Here is a 22325-nt window from a genome sequence, read left to right on the forward strand (position 1 = left end):
TAACAACTAGGAAACAGTCTTATTCTGCAGAAGTTTTTGATGCATGCTTGGTTCACATATGCTTTCTATTGTTTTAAACACTGATAGGTACCATGTCTCATTACTTATTTCATGCTTTTTTTTTTTTTTTTTTCCCCCCAAGCTTGTTTTCTGTAAAATAAAAATCACTGTGTGTATAGCTTGTGTCAGCAAAAACTATACACGAACTTCTAATGTCTCAGTATTCCTAAACATTAATTTTCTCTTTTTGGGGCTTTTATATTCCCTATCTTGTTGAATCTTTACAGTCAGTACTTCCTTTCTTCTTTAATGACACTTCTCAAAAATGCCTTCTTTGCTGTTATGTAATCTGTCATTTTCTTCCTTTGCAGGCTTCTTTTATCTTTCTCTTCCTTCCTTTTTCTGTTGCTCTTTTTATGCTTTAAAAATAACGTTTATTGTATTTATTATTATTATTTTAAAAATAGCTGTTTTAATTGTCTTCCTCTTGTTTTAACTGTTTAAAACTTGTGCTGATGTGCTGGATTCATAATGTTAGAGACTGAAGTTCTGTATTTATTCACAGAGCAGATACAGCATGGAAAGCGGCTGTGCAATGTCCCTGTTTGCTTAAACCCTGACTTGGAGGGACCACCACTAAGAATCAGAGGTTAGTTCCCCATCTTTTTGACCTGATATCTCAGCTAAGACTGCCAGGATGGTTTCCCATTAGTACCAAAGGGTGGTGAATTTTCTGTTCCATTCAGCTGTATTAAACCCCTCAACTGTCCTGCAGAATGTAGATTATCAAAAAGTTATTAGATAAAGCATTTCATTCAAGACAGGGACAACTGATTAAAGGCTGAGGCTTTCCATCTACCCAGAAGTTGACAGTTCAATTCCCTCATAGTCAAAATACATACAGACTTAAAATCTTGCAATTGGGCAAAGACCTACCTTCTTTACCTAAATGGTGTTTTCTCTTTTGTTCAGTATGCTAGAGGACATTTTTAAGTAGTTAAGTCTTATTCTGACATTGTAGCCTACATTATGACAGCTTTTAGCATTTGCATGTTGCAAAGGGACTTACATCTAGAAAAAATGACAGCAAACTTCCAAAGTCAAGGTAGAGGGATCTTCATTTGTTTGTGAGGGGAAAAATAATCAGCTATAAATATATGGAAAATCTACTTCTATTCTTTGTATTCTGGATGATATCCTATGTTATTGAAGAATATTCTGGACTTTCTGGAGTGTCTGTTTTCATCCAGCTAAACCTCAGGGGACAATTATGAAGTACTGAACTCTGTATGTAAAAGAAACGTAAAAAATTCCTCCCATGCTTTAGTGAAATGATTGTCTTTCTTTTGAAACCAGCTCTCAATACTCCACATATTTTGAGTTCAGATACTGTGGGAGTTTCTTAGATTACTTCACTGAGAGGTGCTATTAAATTTGCTTTTCCTGAAGTAACTGGGATTATCTTGTCATAAATTCTTTCTCAACCTAGCTTACATGGAGAAGCTAACTGATGTTTCTATTGTTAAATATCATCAGAACATGCTAATGTTAATATTAAAGTAGATACAACTACACCTGCCCTTCCTGGAATTTTTGTGCTTTACCTTTTTTTCACGGACTTTGTTTTCTTTTTTCCATAGTTCTAGGTAATTGGAGTAATCTGGTAGAAGCAAGGGATGTACTATATCTTTCCGCGGGCATATTTTCTTCTGTACACATTAAAATCATAGCTGATCTTTATAAGTCTGATCTTCAGACCAGTGCATTTTGGATTTCTGTTTAGTGATTTCTTTTGCTTTTTTGTTTGTTTGTTTTTATTATTTCTTACTCCCTTAAGGTGCCACAAAATCTAGCTTGCTGTCAGCTCCCAGTATAGTCAGTATGTTTGTACCTGCACCAGAAGAATTTGCTGATGACCAGCCCACTGTGATGACTGACAAGTAAGTTTTTAAGTTCCTTTTAAAGAACTAGTTGACCTTCAAATAGGTCAAGTTAAGTATAAATATATGTTATGGAAATACAGAGTCCATTCTATCCTTTATCCCTATACTATGTTTTTATTTATTTTTTTTTTATCCCAAGGTAAAAATTTTCTGAACACTGCCAGCAAGATGTGTTTTTAACTCAGTGGGATATGAGTGAGTTTGCACAGGTGAAATTATGACTTGTGCTATTGTGTGTATGTGGAGAGAAAGAAGTGCTTTCTACCCTCCTTTTGAAACTGGATATTTATGTGGTTAATATTGTACAATATATGTAGCCTACTAAAGACATTTGGGTAACAGAAAGTTTGGATTTTTCTTTAATTAAAGCTGGTTGTGTAAATAGGTGACATTGTACTGTTCCATATTTTAAATCAGTGGCTCCTTGTGATCCATTGGAAATCACTTTTGCCTTAGGGAAAAAAAAAAGATCAACTCTTTTTTGAATTTCTTTTGTTTTCTTTTGAAATATAAAGTCATGATTATGTATCAACACTTCTGTTACGAATATAGCACTGATCCCACAAGCTTTTGCAAACATCTATTTGCTTGTTAAAATGCCTCTGAAGGAGGTGTTAAACTTAAGTGTACTCATTTAATGGAGAAGTAAAGCAGTCAGTAGGGAGGCATACATCGATTTAGTCAAAAACTAGGAAGAGCAACTGTAAGTTCTTTCTTGTGTTGCTGTGCTTAGTCCACTAGACAGTCCCAGCAAGATGAAGTAGACCTTATTGTGTGACAAAGTGAAACGTCCCCAAAGTTAGGCTTATCTTTGGCACATCCTTTGACCAATTCCCCAAACCTCTAGCACCACTTATTAACATGCAGTCCAGCTGAGCTCAACTTTCATGACTTCGATGGCATATTTTCCTTCTGTTTAGTCACAAAGGCAAGAAAATTGCCTGTACAATTCCATTAAGTTAAAATATCACAATCTGTTGGAGTCATTAGCAACTGATTGACCAAATTAAGCAAGCCTTCCTACTGGGCTGAGATAAGCCAGTTTTCCACATTGGTTTGCTTTTTTTGTACAGTTGTGAAAGCCTGTCTCATATCTCCTGAATCTGACATCCTCTTTATAATTAGACATTAGAGAGCCCTTTCAGAACTTTGTTGGTTTTCTTTTAACATTTCAGGAGGGATAAGTGACTCAGCAGCAAATGTGCCCTGGGAAAGGACGCTTCTCTGAAAACTAAGGTTCTGTGCCCCTGAGAGGTCCTTTCATTTCCTTCTTAATAGCTCTAACAGCTGTGGGAACCAATCAAATTATTGTTTCCTAATTGCATAATTTGTTATTCATAATTCATTACTGACAGGAAGGACAATATGAAATTGTTCAATCTCTTTGAGATCATCTATGAGTGTCATTGTTTGTGTCTATACTGCAAAGTAAAAGCCTACTGGGACTTGAGCCCCTGCCTGAAACCAAGTAACACGAACTGGCTGGTGTTAACATTGCTGAGGGCAGGTCTTTACTGCAGTAGGGTTTTTTTTGGATAGTGCACATTGAAGATGGCCAATAAAGAGTGTGGGAAGTAGCTAAACATGACCAATGAAGGACCCAAAATGTAGACCTATTCTGTGGCCCTCTTTAATTTGTCAGTGTAGAAACAGCCAGTGCAGCTAGTGAAAAGCTTTATTAATGTTTGAAAGCCATGGCCTTTAGTTATTAGAAAGATCACAATTACGTTATTTTCTAAATTAATTTTGAATAGAATGTACTAAATAATTGTACTTTAAAAAGTCATAATATGTGTGTCTATATGTATACTAATGCTTTATTTTAAATCTGTTCACATCTGTTTTAAAAACTGCAGGTGCCATGATTGCGGAGCTGTTCTTGAAGAATATGATGAAGAAACACTAGGCCTGGCCATAGTTGTGCTCTCAACCTTTATTCACCTTAGTCCAGACTTGGCTGCTCCTCTGCTGTTGGACATCATGCAGTCTGTTGGACGGTAAATTCAGGACTTTCTCTTGTATGATTAAAATAACTTTCGTACTTGGAATTGGGTTTACATAAAATTCATTATATGGAGTTCTATGCTTTAGAACTTTTGAGTGAATAACATCAGGTTCTGGTTATTTGGAGAACTCGTCAGGCTCTTCAACAATATTTTGTATGTTTATTAAGACTAATTAAAGAGTTGCATCTCCTGGCTTCCTAACCAGCTCCTCCATGAGATTATCTCTAATAACGTCTTAAATATAGGCGTTTGCTATTTTTCAGGTGTGGCTTTCACCCAGTGTGCATGGGATAACTCAAGTGCACCATTATATTGCAGTACTTGTCATTGCTGCCTCAGCAATTGCAACTTCCTTTCCTAAGATGTGTGAGGGATGTGTTAGGATGTTTCAGACCAAACTTATGAGCAGTGCTACATGTGCAGAAATGGCATACACCTCTCCTTTTCCATGTTCCTCTCAGTGTCTGGAATTAAAGTTGCTTGACTGGATTCTGTAGGTGCATGGCTCTTCACAGCCCTGCCTCTATTCCGTCTCCCAATTCTATCTAAACACAGCAGCACTTCAAGCCCTCCATTTCCATTAATTCCAATGCTGCAATTCCCTGCTGTCACTGCTAATGAACTCTGATGGAGGCAACATTTCTAATTGAGACAGATGCTTTCCATTCTGTGTGATTCTTGTAAATATAGCATTACTAAAGGGTCATAAGAAGCCACAGAGAGTAAATCACTTGGAAGATGAGGATGAGGGCTGAGTGGGCTACCTTTTTCTGTGCTTCAAGGAAGAGTGGATTTTGCAGTAGTGACTAGAGAGGAGACCAGAGTAGTGACTGTCTTCTGAGGCTGACAGAGGATTGAGCAATACCTAAATCCAACCTAAAAGGATCTTGAATCAAAGATAAACTTTGAAGGCCAGATCATCAACTGATGTAAATTAGCCTGCCTCTATGAACTTTTAGTACAGATACATAAACTTTGCAATGATACAAACCTGGGAGGAGTGGCTGACATGCCAGAAGGCTGTGCCATTCAGCGAGACCTGGACAGGCTGGAGAAGTGCATGATTTGCTTTAAGACTGTGTTCAGTATTTTCGTAATTGGATGCTCATATTGGGCTTCCAAGTCTATATTCAAGTACTGAATTAAATGACCTGATTTTTGAGAACCCACTATTTCTCATCTGACTTTGCAAGAGTGCCTAGGTACTTATTGTTTCTGGAACGAGGCCATTTATTCAGGTGCCAAAATCTAAAATTAGAAGCCTCACTTCAGACTGCCAAGTAGATAATTTTGCCTCAGTCTATGTTGCAGTGTTAATCAGAAACTATTAAGTCAGTAGGCAGCTTCTGGCAAACTTTTTTCTCCACATCCCTCTGAATTAGTAATTATCCTAGATGTGCATGTGACAATAGTTTTACTTCATTATCATCATTCTGATCCAGGGAGGCAAGTAGAATTGTCTTTGGGGCTGGTAAGTGTGGCATTGTAAGACTGAATAGAGTTTCTGTGTTGTTCCAACATGATATGCCTGCATTTAAGAGCACTTCAGAAGATCTTTCTGGTGATGTTTTTAATGTTCTTTTAAACTTGTTTATTTTACTTTTTATTCTTATATAGGTATTTCAAAATGGAACACAAAAAAGCATATGAACCTCAATTATTATTACTTTTTTTTTTTTTTTTTTAATTCCAGGTTGGCATCAAGTACCAGTTTCTCTAATCAAGCAGAAAGGTATGGTAACAAAGGATACCATGGCCAAAATCAGGCAGTTAATCTAAAACGTAGAATCATAGAATCATTAAGGTTGGAAAAGACCTCCAAGATCATCTGGTCCAACCATCCCCTTACCACCGATATCACCCACTAAACCATGTCCCTAAGCAGCAGGTCCAACCCTCCCTTAAACACCCCCAGGGATGGTGACTCCACCACGTCCCTGGGCAACCCATTCCAATGCCTGGCTACTCTTTCTGAGAAGCATTTTCTCGTAATTTCCAACCTAAACCTCCCCTGGCACAACTTGAGGCCATTGCCTCTGGTCCTATCACTAGTTACCTGTGAGAAGAGGACATTATCCTCCTTGTCATTAAATCAGATTTAACTTTTTTTAAAATAAAAAAATAAATAAATAAGTTTATAAGTAAGGAAAAACCTGCCCTTTTTCAGTTGTTTCAAATATCTCTTGCCTTCTGAAGATGAATAGGAACCTGTACGCATATGTACTGACTCTGAAAACCCTCAGATTCAAATTAATTTAAAAATGCCGCCTGGTTTCCACAGTTTCACTGCAGATCTTTCTGGCTTGTCCCATGTTCAGTATCTGTTGTGATAAACTGTCTCCATACATTCAGTGAAGTGAGTCATCCTTGGCCATGGACAACCCCTCCTAGTGATGTCTCTACTTAAATCAGATATTGAATAGGATACATTCATTGTGAGAAGCTGCAAAAAGTGCTCAGAAGTGCAGTTAACGAGTAAATAGGCAAATTGATATTGTAATGTGTATGTTTACCTATTTTTCATGTGTTTTATGGTAAATCCAAGAACCTTATTTTGTATCACTGAAATCCACAAGGTGAGAGCAGAATTGTATTTCAAACCCTGACAATTCACAAGCACAAATATATGGACAATAAGGGAAAATGCAACTATTTATTGAGAAAAATACTTTAGATATGTGTACATAGCTTTTTCATCTCTAAATAGTTGAGCTGAAGCAATAAAATAAACTTTTTTTTTTGAATCAGGAAAGTTCTGACTGTCTCATAACTGAACACTTTTGTAATTTAAAAGAATCTTCCTTATTACCGCCATACAGTCAGCTTTGAGAAATGTTTCATCTACAAGGCAATTTCTCTCTTCTTCCTTCCCTTTCATTTCAGCATGATGATCCCTGGAAATGCTGCAGGTGTGGCCAAGCAATTCCTCCGCTGTGTTTTCCATCAGCTGGCTCCAAATGGCATTTTCCCCCAGCTCTTCCAGAGCAATATTAAAGGTGAAGTGCGGCTCCTGAGTGCATTTCTGATCTCTTCAAATATCCCTGTATTTACACTCAACACAAAAATGGTATTTCAATTTCAGATGGAAGTTTTTTACGGACCTTGGCCACATCTCTTATGGACTTCAGTGAGCTGAGTTCTATTGCTGCTCTGAGCCAGCTATTAGAGGTATGTTGGCAATCAGCTCTATTAATGTTGATAGCTTTATTAGCATTATCAGGCGTATGGAGTCATCTCTCCTCATTCATTAAGAGTTCAGACTTACATCACCCAAAGTAATGTGAATTTTTCTTTTGTTGTCCCTGTAAGCAGGATTTGGCTGTCCTCACCATTTTTCTTCTGGATTTTGCTCTTGCTGATAGCATTTGTTTTTTTTCTTCAGACTCAGACAGCTCCCAGAGCAGTCCTGCTCATTGGCAGGATAAACCATCTCTTTCCCAGCACTTTTTCTGGTTTTCAGAGAGATGTCTGCTCCTAGGTTTGTTCTTTCCCTTGTATCTGATGGCAGTTTCTCTAAGTAGTCCAAAGATCCATTGCCTGCCTTTCACTGATTGCCTTCTGTGCTCTTGGCTTACTTTTGTTGTAACTTTTATCTTCTGGCTGGTACTGGTCACTTTCATGCATTTTCCTGCTCTTACATCGTGGTCGCTTCGTTCAAAGATTTTGGCAGGACTTTAAAACTGTTAACATCTTTCTAGGCAAGTCCCTAGTACATAAGGCAAAAAAATTGTACTCAGTCTACTGAATGTTAGTGAATTCATCTTAGTAGTAGCCAGAGGAAAATATAGACAAGCTACTGGTTAAAACAAGTTTTGCTTTCTTTTTACTGCCATGCCAATGTAAGCAGGATGTGAGTTAGGACTTCATTTAAAAAAAATTGGCTCAAAGTTCTACATTTTACACTTTTGACATTGACATTTTTTGGTCAGTACGTTAGGAACTGAACTTAACTGTTACATGCACAGTTTAAATTCTCTGCACAAAATGTTATTTAGTATTATGGAAGAGGTGAGTAGTATTTGGTCTGACCAAATTAACCTCAGTATTTCCAATTATCGTTTAAAAGGCCATGTCTGCAAGTGTACCTTTGTTTATGATTCTTATTTGTTTCCCAGGGTTTAAACAACAAAAAGAACTTGCCAGCAGGGGGTGCGATGCTACGCTGTTTAGAAAACATTGCTACCTTTATGGAAGCCTTGCCGATGGATTCACCCAGCAACCTGTGGACTACAATTAGCAATCAATTTCAGACCTTCCTTACCAAACTCCCTTGTGTTTTGCCACTTAAGGTATGATATATAGACATCTGAAATGAGCTATATTACCATTGGTCAGGATGTTCAGAAACTGTAGGAAAGCTGTGGATGAGAAATGAGAGCCAGAGTACAAGTAGTGGTGAACATTTTCTAACTTTTCAATTAATGTTTCCAGAGGAATGGACTTGTCGTATACCCGATCCATCCCTTTAATTATATTTTCCATGTGTAACAATAACGACTCTGACTAGAGATTATTCTTCCACTCTTTGTTGATTTTTTTCCATCTACGCTTTCCATACCCTACCTTTGTCAGAATAGGTTACTGTGCAGAGAGAATCAGCATTTTGGCAGTAAAAATTTATCTGGCTTTAACTGTTAAAACTATATAAAACTCATCAGAAGAGCATCACCACCTAATTTATTTGCTAAAAGTACACAATAGGCAGAGAGGAATGTGAGACTATTGGGAATAGTCCCAGTAGTAACTGGGCCTAAGGTGTTTGACTGTCCAGGTTATAGTTCCAGCTGTAATGAGAATATGGAAACTGAATCTAGAAGCCTTGGGCTCTGATTTCTGAGTGCTCAGAGGACATACAGAGAAGTCTTAACTCCCGCTGTGTACATTTCCAGATGTTTTTTAAGTAAACAGCGAAAACTTTTCTAAGTCTTTCCAGTAAACAAGGGATTCTGATACCCTTATTCTGACTTCATTTCCCACAATGTGAATTTCCCACGACGTGTCTCCTATGCAAAGATGTGTTGCTCAGTATGAACTGAGAGATCAAAAAAATCTACCTTTGCAACTTACAATGTTGTGTTTAAATTGGGTGTTACTCCCAAACTGTATGAAACATATTAAATTCCTTGTCACCATCTGTTAAGCAGTAGTCAGATCTTGACATGTCTTCAGGTGTAGGTAAATTGAGGCACTATCCAGCAGCATTTACTAAGCCAAACAGACTTTCTTTTTTTGGGTAGTAGCCACTCCAATCTGTTGCATTTTGCGTAATGTAAAACAAATGAAAATCAATGAAATGAATCTTAATAGTTACATCTGCATATCAGTCATTCACAGAACATTTAGATGGAGTGTTTACTATGATTTCCCTGTTATTGATGGGAGGTATCATTAGCGATATAAGTAAAACAATCACTTGCTTCTGAACTTTCCTTCTCCCGTTCTTTCTAAGGGGTCATAAATGACTCTACTGTTTTTAGATGTTTGCAGCTGGGGCAAGTCAAGACAATGGATAGATCCTGGAAAGTCCCATTCACTGCTGCAAACTGTGTGATGTACACAGAAGTAAAATAAATTACACCACAGAGAACAGGGGGGCCTCTGGAGCAGATTTTTGCCAAGGCACATTCTGATGGCTCTGAGTTGCAGCTTTGTCTTGGGGCATGGGGAAATGTCAGCCCAGGACAATGACAGAAATGAGGTAGATAGTACATACCACATGCTAACCCACTCTGTTTTTAAATCCATTTTCATTACAGTGAGAATGTATTTCTAGGAGATGTTTGTCATAGGAAGGAAAAGGTAACTTTTCTAAACTAGCGCTTTTGTGAAATTTTCTCATTTCAAGGTCCATGCTGTGGTATGTTACCAGTGAGGGTGGGGTATGATTGTGTGTTCAGGATTAAGTCAGTTTAGGCAAAGTAAGTAAAGATCAGTCTCCAGGGATCATTTTTCAGACTTAACCTATAGCTTATTAATAGCTGCCAGCAGTAAAAGCAAGAGATATGCACAGAAAGGTACTAACTTTTTTTTTTTCCCCCTTCAAATATGTTCACAGTGTTCTTTAGATTCTGGTTTAAGAATAATGATTTGCTTGTTGAAGATACCTACCACTAGTGCCACCAGGGTAAGTTCCAAGAAGATGCAACTCTCTTGCCTCATGTTTAGCCAGCCTGCATTATTCTGCAAATGCATTCTGATCCTCTAGCTAGGAAAATATTATATATAAGCATAAAATTGTTCAGTCTGATACCCTTTGGATAACAGTAAGAGCTTTGGAATCTAGGTTACAGTAAAGAGCGTGTGGTATTACATTCCTGTGTGGGTGTTAGTGTATATCTTAAAGATTTGATGTTCTCCTCTTAAAAAAAAAAAAAAAAAAAAAAAAGGGGGGGGGGGGGTTGTGGGGAGAGAAAAAAATAGTAATGAACTTCCTGATTCTGTAGTCCACTCACTTGTACAATTCCACTGAGGTCCGTGAGGTTTTCATGCATAAACACCATAGAGTCTCTGATGTCTCATAGCACTGTGTCAGAGATGAAACTGTCTTCTGATTTGTTGCTTCTAATTTGTTGTACAAGAATGAAGGCAAATGCTAGATAGAACAGCAATTTGACTGAAACAGTGTAAATCACAGCAAAATAGCCTTTGAGCTAAAGATAATGATGCTTTTCCATTCAGACATTTCCAAGTTGGAGTGGTTTTTGTTTTGTTGAGCAACTAGTTATTGATTTCCCTAAATCATGTCATTGCAGAGTCTTCTGGAACCTTTTTCAAAATTACTAAGCTTTGTAATTCAGAATGCTGTCTTCACTCTGGCCTACCTGGTGGAACTGTGTGGTTTGTGCTACCGAGCCTTCACTAAGGTAACGAGACTATATCTTCCATTAGAGACCACTGAAAATAGGACAGACAAAGTCCTACTTCCCTCAAGTAGGATGTTTGTAAGTAAAGATGAAATCAGTGTCAAGTCTCAGACATGTCAACAGTTTTAATGTAGTTTGGCTAATCAAGTAGTAAAGGATGATTCAGTGCCTATTAATACTGAGTTTCACAATCCCACTGTAGTTAGTGATAAAGGGAACCTGCTGAAAAAATTGCTCAGAAAAAAAAGAAGTATGATTTCATAATTTTTGAAAATGTTTCTCTTGTAGAGATGGTGGTTGGTATTCATTCATGATTTAAAATGTCTGTGTAGTCATACCTAGTGCACAGATTCAGCCACGTAACTTGTGCAGCAGTAAAAACTTAAATGTTCCTGGTAGTGCCACTTCAGAGCAAAGCTATGAGGGCAGGCAATAGATAGCTGATTAAAGTGAAAGACTCCAAGTTAGGAGCTTCACAGCTTAGATCCTGTTTTATTCTGTATTAGGTATCTCACTTTGACGTGCATGGCTGTTAACTGTGTAGAAAACAGGACTTGTCTACCTTTAAAAAGTTCTTAAGGTTCTTGTCTGTATATCTACGATATACAGAGAGCACTCGGTTATTAGTCAAGTTCATTATTCGCACAGTTGGTGAGAAGTTAACCAAAGAACCCACAGAAAACAACCAAACCTTTTACTAGGGCCTTGTATGCTTCATTATGTAAATTAAGGTACAACAGTAATTGACCATCATGAAACATTCTTTCATATGTAGCTACATAATTTTCTATGTTGGTATTGTACAACTGGAACGTGCATCACTTCAGTCAGTAAGACTTAAAGTATCACTGGACAGACAGTGAAGAGAAAAACCAGTGACACTCCCAAAGAAAACCTGCACCACAACACAAAAATATTTCACTGGATGTAATGGTTTGAAGCATTAAATAGAAACTGCAAGTTTAACTACAGTAAGCAAATATTCCCTTTTTTGTCTTACTTGAAAGAGTTCATGAAAGAAAAAAAATTGCTGAATACAAAAGAGACTATCCAGCTATTGGAAGTAATTTTGAATTAAATCTATAGTTCAGGCTTTGGGCAAGGCGTAGTAAAGTGAAGAAAAATGTTAACTTAGAATGAGGGAAGGGTGTTCACTGAAACAAACAAACAAAAAAAGCCCTGTTTAGAACTGACACAGCTGTTGCATTTGAGATCTAATAAGACTGTTTCATGTATGCCTTCTAAAGCAAATTTTGAAATACAGGAAATGTTTCACTCCCATCAAACTCCACAGTTCCAGTTACTTTAAGAAAATTTTATTAAAACATGGTATTACAAAAACCAAAACAAAACAGATTTTTTTTTCTTGAATGCTTCCTTGTTCAATATTCTATAACTGTATTTAGTACTTAATTGCACACAGGAAACTTGGATTATAGCACTTGGTAAAAACTCCTTCTTGATTTAGTTTAATGCAACCTGGTGACCCAGAAATGGAATCATTAGCGAATGTTCTCCTGCAATTTATATCCACAAAATGCTTAATTTAGTGGAACTCCACACTACATTATCCTTGTTATTGCTGAAAGCTTGCCATGGCTTTGCATTAAAAATATCAAATTAATGACTGCTGTTAGAAAGAACAGGCTAGTTGAGCTATTTGTGTTTCTCTACAATGGAAATCACTAGAACCAAATAGTGCTGTTTGTGATAGAATACCATGTAGAAGTGAATTCCAGAAGGAATATTATTTGTGAACACTGAAACTATTCAGATTTAATTATTTGTTTTGTACCTTTGAATGTACTGACTTGAACAAGTTGCCATGTCACAACATGATACAACTTTCAGATATGCTGTGAAGGAATCTTTTTTCTTTTCAAACAAGCGAGTCTAATATGTAACTCATAGAAGTCAATGCTGCTCGACCACTCCAAATCTTTCTTTCTTTATTTTTATTACCAACATTTTCCTAACACCCTATGGCAGGAATACTTCTTGTCGGTGAGCCTGAAGACTCACATCAATCGATATTTCCTTGTCTGAGTTTCTGTTCCAGATCAGCAATGTGATTTTTTCAGTGCCTTTGGAACTTGCAGTTGAGAGAAGCATCTCTTTTGTGTATTGTTATTAACTTATCATTTTTGCTCTCAAGTCTCTTAAGGTCCTAAATGAACATGTTTTGGCTCTCTTACCTCCTACAGCAGCTGAAGCTTAATCCTAAACTTAGCATTCTACTAACATGTTGGCCCTTATTAAATAAATGGAGTATGCCACTGAATTGTACATGGGAAGATTTTGATACTGAATTTTTAAAGAACATTCAGATGGCCGATCTTCAATATTTTTAATTGTTGCAATACCAAAGCAGGCAAATAAAAAGGCTTTTGCTTTATCCTGGCTTGTTCGGATGGTAGCATGCTACTGCATTAAACCAAATTTACTGTTCTTATTATTAAGGGCACTGAGATACTGTTAGAAATAAACTTCACATTCTACACATACACCTCTGGCAAGCCATAGTTTGAAGGCTGCAATGCATTTGTTTTGTAGGGATGCATAGACATTTGAGAAAGTTACTTTGGCTGAACAGAGACTAAAGGGGTTGCAGTCTTGACTCTTTGGTTCCATGTTTACAAACAAGTCCTCCAGGCTTTATTCTCATGGAACTAATGCCACTTCACTGAGCTGTGGCAGAGTATAGATTTCTTAAAATATGTAAAAGCATAATTTATACATAGTTATCACCATCAGAATGATAAGAGTGAAGAGACATCAGTAGGAAGGGTACTCTGGGTCACTGACTTCAGTGTCATCATTTCCGATTTACAGTGCAGAAAGCAAGAGGTCGAAAAACATTTTGCTTGATTTTCCTTAATCTGTCTGTGCACTGCGTGTGCTGGACAAACATTGGGAGTTTAGACAGTGAGTTAAGAGTCGTTTGAGAAGAAGTTTGCTTTCTGTTGTATTATCCTTAAAGAAAAGGAAAGCTGGGATTTGTGAAGTCTGTGTTTCCTCCCCAGTGTTCTGACAAACTAATTTATGATGGTCCAATTGTATTTGGTGTAGTACAGGTGTTATCATTTTATACAATAATTTTACCTCTTTTCCAGTATGTGCAGGCTGCTGTACTGGATTAATGATAGGAAATTCTGTCAATTGTTTTGGGGGATGCAGTTGTCAACCGTCTGGGCAAGTCATTGTGTTGTGTGACTCAGGAGTGTGAAGGCATGTGAAAGTAGGAAGGCTCACTCTTGCTGGGGAATATATGTCATCAGGGTCCCCTTGCACCTTGAGTACCATGCACCATTCTGGTTCCCCATGCCCAGTAAGGATGTAGTAAAACTGGAGAAAATTCAGATAAGGAACGCAAGAAGGATCAAACCATGGAATAAACTCCATGCTCCAAAGCAACTAAGTCAGCACTCTTCGATCTGAAAAAGCAACAACTGATGGGAATGTGACAGAGGTCTGTAAGGTCACAAGTGACCCAGGCAGGGGTGGGTAATTTCATGCCTGCCCAGTACAAGAACGTATTAAGTTAGTAGGAACCAATGTCAAAGCAAGTAAAAGGAAGTGACTTTTTTAAACAATGACTCCTTGCCAAATAATTGGTGCTAAAAGTTGACATGGTGCAAGAGGTCAGTGGACACATGTGGAAGAGAAATCCACTGAGAGTTAAGGATTATACAGAAATGACACTGACCTCAGAAGTTCCCTGAGCCAAAAATAGTTACTGGCTATGAGAGTGATAGTGGGAATTATACATGCTTGCCCTGTTTTTCTTCTTCCTGTGGCATCTGCCTATGGCCTTGATGGAGATGAGCTACTGAGGACATAATACGATCAGAGCACCATTCATGCATGTGGGATTTGTGACTTGAGTGCTTGTCCCCTCAAGACGTTGTTTCATAATACAGCTGCACTGATCCAGCGTTTGCTCTGCTGCTGTAAAGGAATGGACTTTTTTTCTTTTTTTTTTTTTAATATCTTGGAGCCTTAGCTTTCTGTTAAGTTCAGCAGCTTGACTGCTGCAATGTGTTCAGAGAAGCACCACTGCAGTGTGGGGCCTGTTCCATCAGCTTATGTGTTACCTGACCACAGTCAATGTAATTGAAGATCAAAAAAAATTCTGCTTGTGTTGGGCAAAACAGGAGCTTGAAGTAAGGTCTTTTGATTCACAGACTGGTGTTGTAATCTCTATGACAGACATGCTATACTGTTGTTTTGGTGCCTTCTTCCAAACGAAAGACTGATATTTAAAATCTCCTTTCATTAAGAGGCATGTGGATGCCGTGGGAGGCACTCGGCATTCCTGTAAGCTTTGTTTGGCTGTGTGCTACCCAGATAAAATGTGGTGACATCAACTTTCTGAGGAACTTAGGTCTGCAGTAACCAAAGCTCAGTCTTACTTCCAGCCACTCACCTCCTCCAACTCCTTCCCTTTTAGTTGAGCTTGTTACTGTATGCAGCTGGAGAAGGGCTACAAACTGACTGTCACTAATTAAACCTTGCACGATTTCTTAGAGGAAAAGGCCAGCATTACTCCATTTTGCAGTAACTGAGGCCCTGACTAAGAGAAAAGTTACAGGCATTTAACTTATTCAAGTGAGCAGACAAATGCATGAGATTTACAAGATAAAAGATGCTAATCTTTAAATCTTTATCTCATTTTGGATGTGCTCTCTCTATTAGACATCTTTTTCTTCTTTAATGGTCATTTGAAAGAGAGCTCGATGTAAGTCTGTTAGCTGATCCAAATGTTTGAGTTGCTATGGTCAGTAGCAGGCTATGCATTTGTTCCACATTTTTATCTTATCTTTTAAAGGCAGAACGTCAAAGTATGATGTGTAACAGGCTCCTCTTATCTCTTGCACCTCCTTGCTGTTTCAGCTCTACAGCTCTGCTCTTAGGCTTCTGTAGTCTAATCTCCATTGGCTGATTTTCCCCCATGTGTTTTAAAACGTTTCTGTTGTAGCAGCTGTAGCCAAGATAGATTTTATTGTGTAAGTGGAAAAGTACTGCTTACTGCAGACAACCTTATTTTAAGGGGAATGACAACTGTAAAATACATGGTAAAATCTAGACCTTTTTTGGCAGGTTTAATGAAAGAATAATGCTAAATACTATTGCCAGTTTTGTTCTGTGTCAATCCTTGCCGCTTTTCCTTCTCCCTTTATATGTAACTATGCAGGGAGATCTACCGTGCATGCCTGGGCTGTATGACCGTCTGTCTGTTTCTTGTGAAATACCTTGCAAAGTCAAGCAAAAATCATATGCATATTCTTGTTTATGTCCATTCCACCTGATCTGTAGAATTGGATAATTGATGAATGATGTCAGCCTTTTTGTAAGATAAGAGCAAAAAGTGCACTTCTATAACTTTATTTTTAAATTTAGATAAAAGTATTGTTATGGTTTACTAGTGGGTGTCAGTGAACTTCATGCCATTCATAATTCTGTGTTTTTCTCTTTTAGGAAAGGGACAAATTCTACTTGACACGCAGTGTCATATTGGAGTTGCTACAGGCACTGAAGTTAAAGTCACCCTTACCAGACATGAATCTATTGCTGTTGGTGCAGGTACAGGAGATCTGACTCATGTTATTCTCACATAGATTCTGTCTTAACTGAAATTCAGCAAAAAGAATTTTCAAGTCCAACATGGTTGCAAAAAGTACCAGCATTATCAGGGGAAACACTTTTTAAAATTTGAATCCAGTTACATTTGTAACCATAGGTGCATACTGCTAAGACTCCCACAGTTTGCTTGCTTTTTTGTTTTATTCTTAGACTTCTATTTTCATTCCAACCGAAGACCATCAGATTCAAATAACTTAACCACCAACCTCTTTCTGTCTTAAGCTGTAGTGATGCAGCTTGATACCATGGGCATCAGTGTTGAGCTGACTTCTTCTAGATTGCAGTATAAAGTAACTTTTTTGTACTGCTCCATTATTTTGCACAGCTCAGTCCTATGGTGAAAATGATGGGGAAGCTTAATTTTCATAGTCTAGTCAATCCTGAAGTCCTCATTTGGGAACGCAAACATACTACTTCAGTCTTGGCAGTGGAATTTGGAACTGGTAAACACTTGTCCTTAACATTCAGTCAATCACCTGATAGAGTCAGTAAGGAAAACTTTCTCTTATATGCTGGAAGTAAAGGCTAAATGATAATTGCCTGGGATTTCCTCCTAGCACTGTTCCCATATACTATGTTCGCTTCGGGATTCATTCATACCTTCCACAACAGCATCCAATGTGGTTGTGAATGTCTTATATAATATTTCAGAGGCTGATGAAGTAAGCCATATTTCCTGCTGTCCGAAGCAGCCAGCTTCTGTTTTTGTTCAGTCAATGGTAAAGAAGAGGGGTTGTATTCAGACTACCTGCCATGGATGCCTACTGGAGGGATGGTGATGACTTCTTCCATTGCCTGTGCAAATTGGAAGCTCTCAGTACTGTGTGGTCTGAAACATTCAACAGCCTCTTGAATTTGAATACCACGGTAACCACTTAGATATATATTTGTTTTTACTAGCAGGTTTCTCAAAATACAACAGTGCATAAGGTGTATTAATTGCTTTAATTTTCTTTGGTGTCATTAATGGAATGGAAGGCTTTGCTTACCTCTTTACCATGCAAGGCCTCTACAGTATTCATTCAAATTGTCTGGTACAGTTTTATGGATTCAAAATCAGAGTTAATGTAGCACCAAATGGAAATTGTTTTCATTTCCAAGACAGCCCCTTATCCATGAACATGTTAGTCTTTATACAAGATTCTATGCAGACAGAGCATACAGAATACAGAGATTCAGTCAAAATGTTCAAAATAACAAAGGAGCTAGGAATACTTTATTTCAATGATAGATCAGTTGTGGGCTGTCTAACAAAGGAGCTCCTAGGAATGTACATTTGACACCCACATTGATTCCAGATTATATGGTGCTATCAGGGTGATTGGTGACATCAGTGCTAAGATGAGAGTATCTTTAGCCCACTTTACAAAGAATGAGAATTTTAACCAGATCATCCCAATCCTGCATAGCTATTCTGGATGATAATGGGCACAAAAAGTCTGTCTCCTTGATTTGTCCTAGCAAATGAAGGCCATCATGTACCTGCTGCTCTTCCACGGGTTTCCACAGGAACAGCTTCTTCACCCAGCATTTTGATTCCCAGTACTGTTCTTATGCTCATATTTCATCAGTGTACATCTTCAGGATTTTCACTGACTTTAAATTATATTAGTCTCATTAGGACTTGTTTGTTCAGTCAGTCCCTAAGGTTCACTATATCTGACCTGTTTTGATTAGATGACTCCTATTTTCAGCCAGACCTTCAGCTACTGTAAATCAGTGTAAAGCTCGTGGTTCCAATTTATGTATTTGTGAAGATCTGCTCTGCTAATTACTGACCAGAAGGATTTAAAGTTACATATAATACATTGCTAGGAATATATACTTTTACAACTCTGATTATGAATAGAGATATCATACAGACAAACTATTATATAGGTAATTCACTTCATTCCACAGACTTTCCCAACTGAACATTATGCTGTATCTCATCAGACAACCTTAGGAAGATGCATGACAATTATTTGCCCATTCCTCATGTTTTTGCAGTGTGGGAATACTCTCATTTCCTATTTTCTTTACACATGGCTGGCATTGAATCTCTTGCCAGTAACATTTTAACACCTTAGAGTATTTGTAGTAGCAGCCAACACAAATGACAGTGGATTGGACTGGAAATAAAAGAAATTCTTGTTCTGAGTCTGTTTGTCCTATCCTCTCTTGACTGCATTGTGACTTGAGGAAGGATCCTTGGACTTGGTAGTCAAAAGATGAGAAAGATAAGCTAAACAAGGCCTAATTGTTCATTAGAAATGGAATGGAGTTTCTCAGCTGTTTTTCACATATAAATTAATATCTTGTCTAACCCAAACTCCTTTACTCCTTTGTGCAAAAAATATAGAAAGCTTGCAGGAAACCAGTAGGAGTTCTTTTAGCTGCTGCTGCTGTTTTTTGTTATTGTTATTAAAAGAAAATGTCTGAAATAAATGACATTTCTCTTTGTCAATTTTTTTTTTTTTTTTTTTTTAACTTCTATGTTTAGTGCTGTATAGTGTCTGTAGCAGTGCAATGCATTCACTGTTGAATGCTAAATATACGCAACCAGATTATTCAGGGAATTTTAGTGCTTTTTTTTTTTTGCATCTTGTTGTACTACAAGGGAACCCTAATTTACCTGCAAATGATTGGGAAATCCTTCACACAGCAAAACAGCATATCTATTCTCCAACAGATCCAGCATCAGTATTGCTCTTTCTGATACAGACACCATTAGGAGAAAATCTGTCATCTATTTGCATAAGTCCATTAATGGGTCTTTTGTTTAAAGAGAAGTGGAGAGTCATGGTTACTGCTAAAACTAAGACAAAGACTGGATTGACATAGCCCATAACCCTAAGGCTTTTTTTTCCTTTCTGAGTGATCATTACAGCTCTGGTAAGAAGAGTTCCAGGCTACCTCTCAACTGAAATATGAGTCAGATTCTTATTTTATTTTTGTTTGGCTTATTCTGGTGAAAAATAATTTCTAAGCAAAAGAAGTCTATTGGAGCCAGGCCTATGTCTGAGGATACCTAATTAGATTATTAATCTAAACTCAGATATGTATTTCTGGTATTTATCCCAAAGAACAGACTCTTGGTCAAGACATAGGTTTGATACATGAGTTGTTTCCAGGTCTCAGTAGGCAGTCTTAAGTTCAGAATAAATCTATCGTTGAAAGGTAAAGGTCGTGGAAGCACAAGAATAAATTCTAGGTCTGTGAAGTATATTTGATATATTTTCAAAAAGAGTTCCAGTCATTGAGAACACTGCTAATGCATACATTAGACAATTGTAAAGTATATTGCGTAGTCAAATCTGTCTCAGTTTGTGTACCACAGTATTCATTATCAAGAAAGAAAATCAAGGCTTATACCTTAGTTTATAAGTTCTTTTCTGTATTCTCTTTGTTAGAAAGTTACTTTGCATCATCATTGACAGATATTGCTCAACTGCAAATACAGTATTAGCACAACAATTTTAGGCACAAGCACATCATCTGTGTGGTGTCAAATATATTACTAAAGCTTATAAAGGTTAAATAACAGTAATGGTAGATCTAATGCAAGGGTGATGTGGACATCAGAGATTTTGGGGCAAGAGATTTGAAACAGAGTTAAAAAAAAGGAAATCAAGGAAAATAAAAACATAAGAAAACTACTTAAGAAGGTATTTAGATATAACAGAATGATACTGACCTTGTCTCAGAAACAGTATGGATTTTTTTTTTTGCTTTTATTATGCTAAAGTTAAACTACACTATACCAGTGTGTTCATATTAAATCATTGATGAATTGGTTAAATTAATTGATTAAATCATTGCAGAACTCTATTGAAATGAAAGCATTGTAATCACAGTAAAGAACATGGCATGCTGCCTTGTTTTCCTATATCTTGTTTTAAACTGTAATGAAAGATGTTTTGGAGGTCAGTCTCTACTCCCAGGCAGCAAGTGATAGGACAGGAGGAAATGGCCTTAAGTTATGCTAAGGGTGGTTTAGGTTGGATATTATAAAAAATTTCTTCTCTGAGAGGGTACTGTGGCATTGGAACAGGCTGCCCAGAGAAGTGGTTGAGTTACCATCCCTGGAGGTATTTGAAAGATGTGTAGATGAGGTGCATAGCGTTATGGTTTAGTGGTAGACTTGGCAGTGCTAGGTTAACAGTTGGACTTGATGGTCTTAGAGGTCTTTTCCAACCTAAAGGATTCTATGATTGTATATATCCAAGGAACGGCAAATATAAATATTTATGCTTATAAAGGAAAACTTGATTTATTACATAATGTTCTTAAAGTTGCTTCTGCACAGCATGCACATGTTCAAGTATGTAAAAGTCAATTTTTTGTCATTGAAATTGTCTCATTTATAACAGTGAGCAAACTGAATTCTTTATAAAGGAAGAGAGCTCTAAGGGCAAATTACGACAAATATAAGCAAGAAGAGATCTGAAGTGATCGTAATGAAGTCATGAATAACTTATTAGGGTTTTCAGGTTCCTCCACAAATAATTCAAAAATAACTCATCTTTAATTTCTTCTTAGTTTGTTTGTGCAGATGCTGGAACTAAACTAGCTGAGTCAACAATCTTGCATAAACAGATGATTGCCTCTATGCCTGGAGTAAGTATTGAATCAAACACCTCTTAGTTTTGGCTTTTAAAAATATGTCTTAGCTCATTATGCTTTGTTTGAATGTTCTTTTTATTTCTCCTCTGGCTAGCAAGCTATATTGCAGGCAGAAGTTGATACACTTTTTCCTTGTTATTAATGTTGAAAAGTTTTGGACATGATACTGCTTCCCTTACTCTCACTAATAATCTTAAGTCATATGTCTGCCTTTAGCTGGAGCCTGTGCTCAAGAAAACAAAATCTGGAGAACAGACCAGCTGAATGCCTCAAAAAATGACATCAGAGTGGGAAACTACAAGCCATTGCCTCCATTCTGACAAAAGATAATTTGGTTAAAAAATTGAGTTAATGGCATTTTTTTTCTGGTAATATAAGGCATTCATATATATCCTACTGATGAATGTAGTTTAATTATCAATGCTCATCATTGGTTAGGTGTTGAAAATATGGCTGGTGAATGTGCAAGGAAGTAGCACAGTTGTAGGGCTTGACTTCTTCCATGACATGTCACTGAATACCCCAACAGCTGAATGAAGTATAGCCAGTGGTTGTTTTACCCTGCAGTTAATCTCCACCACAACTGCTCTCTTGCTCCCCTTCCTCAAAAAGAAGAGGGGGAGAGGAAAGTATGATGGAAAGAAAAAGGCGTGAGGCAGTTGAGATGATAATTTAATTAAAGGGAAAAGAGACAGGAAAAAAAAAAGTAAGTGCCACACAGAAGCAAAGAGGAAAAAAAAAACAACACAGTTATTGTCTACTTCCCATCAATGAGTGATGTTTGGCCGTGTCTGGGAAGCAGGGCCTCAATATGTATAGTGGTTGTTTGGGGTCTTCATAGCTAGTGCCTCCCCTTTCCTTCCCCTTTCCCACCTTTTATTGCTGACTGTGACACCGTATGGCATGGAATATCCCTTTGGTCGGTTTAGGTCAGCTGTCCTGGCAATGTCCACTCCCCACTTCTTGCCTACCCTCAGGCTTTCTGGGGATTTCACAGAATCACAGAATCAAGTCTTGTTCTGTGCCAGCCCTGCTCAGCAAGAGACAAAGTATTGGTGTGCTTATCAGGGCTGTTTTAGCTTCAGGTACAGAGCACAGCACTATATGGGCCACCACAGGGAAAGCAAACTCCATCCCAGCCAGACCAAGACCTGTTTCCATGCATGTGTTTGGCAGCTTTAGGGGTAACCTATCAGGCCTTTTCCTATATATCTTCTGAAGTGTTTTTTGTGTGTGTGTGTGTTTATTTATATTTTTTGTTTTAA

At 37.5% G+C, this 22325-nt stretch overlaps 1 protein-coding gene across 10 annotated transcripts in view; it reads left to right on the forward strand.

Annotated features, from left to right (window-relative positions):
* UNC79 (unc-79 homolog, NALCN channel complex subunit) overlaps positions 1-22325 on the forward strand; it is a 103124-nt gene that overhangs the window by 63200 nt on the left and 17599 nt on the right. For all 10 annotated transcript variants that reach the window (XR_014693295.1, XM_084519949.1, XM_084519952.1 and 7 more), the window contains 11 exons: positions 566-649; positions 1838-1940; positions 3800-3940; positions 5643-5681; positions 6833-6945; positions 7032-7117; positions 8065-8238; positions 10005-10073; positions 10702-10812; positions 16291-16395; positions 20977-21054. Coding sequence is in view for 9 of the 10 variants with exons in the window: in XM_084519949.1 (XP_084376075.1) it covers positions 566-649; positions 1838-1940; positions 3800-3940; positions 5643-5681; positions 6833-6945; positions 7032-7117; positions 8065-8238; positions 10005-10073; positions 10702-10812; positions 16291-16395; positions 20977-21054 (1103 nt within the window). In the remaining variant the exon portion in view is untranslated. The remainder of the gene's footprint in view (positions 1-565; positions 650-1837; positions 1941-3799; positions 3941-5642; positions 5682-6832; positions 6946-7031; positions 7118-8064; positions 8239-10004; positions 10074-10701; positions 10813-16290; positions 16396-20976; positions 21055-22325) is intronic.

Source organism: Aythya ferina (assembly GCF_964211825.1).
Source record: "Aythya ferina genome assembly, chromosome: 5".
Classification (NCBI taxonomy): domain Eukaryota; kingdom Metazoa; phylum Chordata; class Aves; order Anseriformes; family Anatidae; genus Aythya; species Aythya ferina.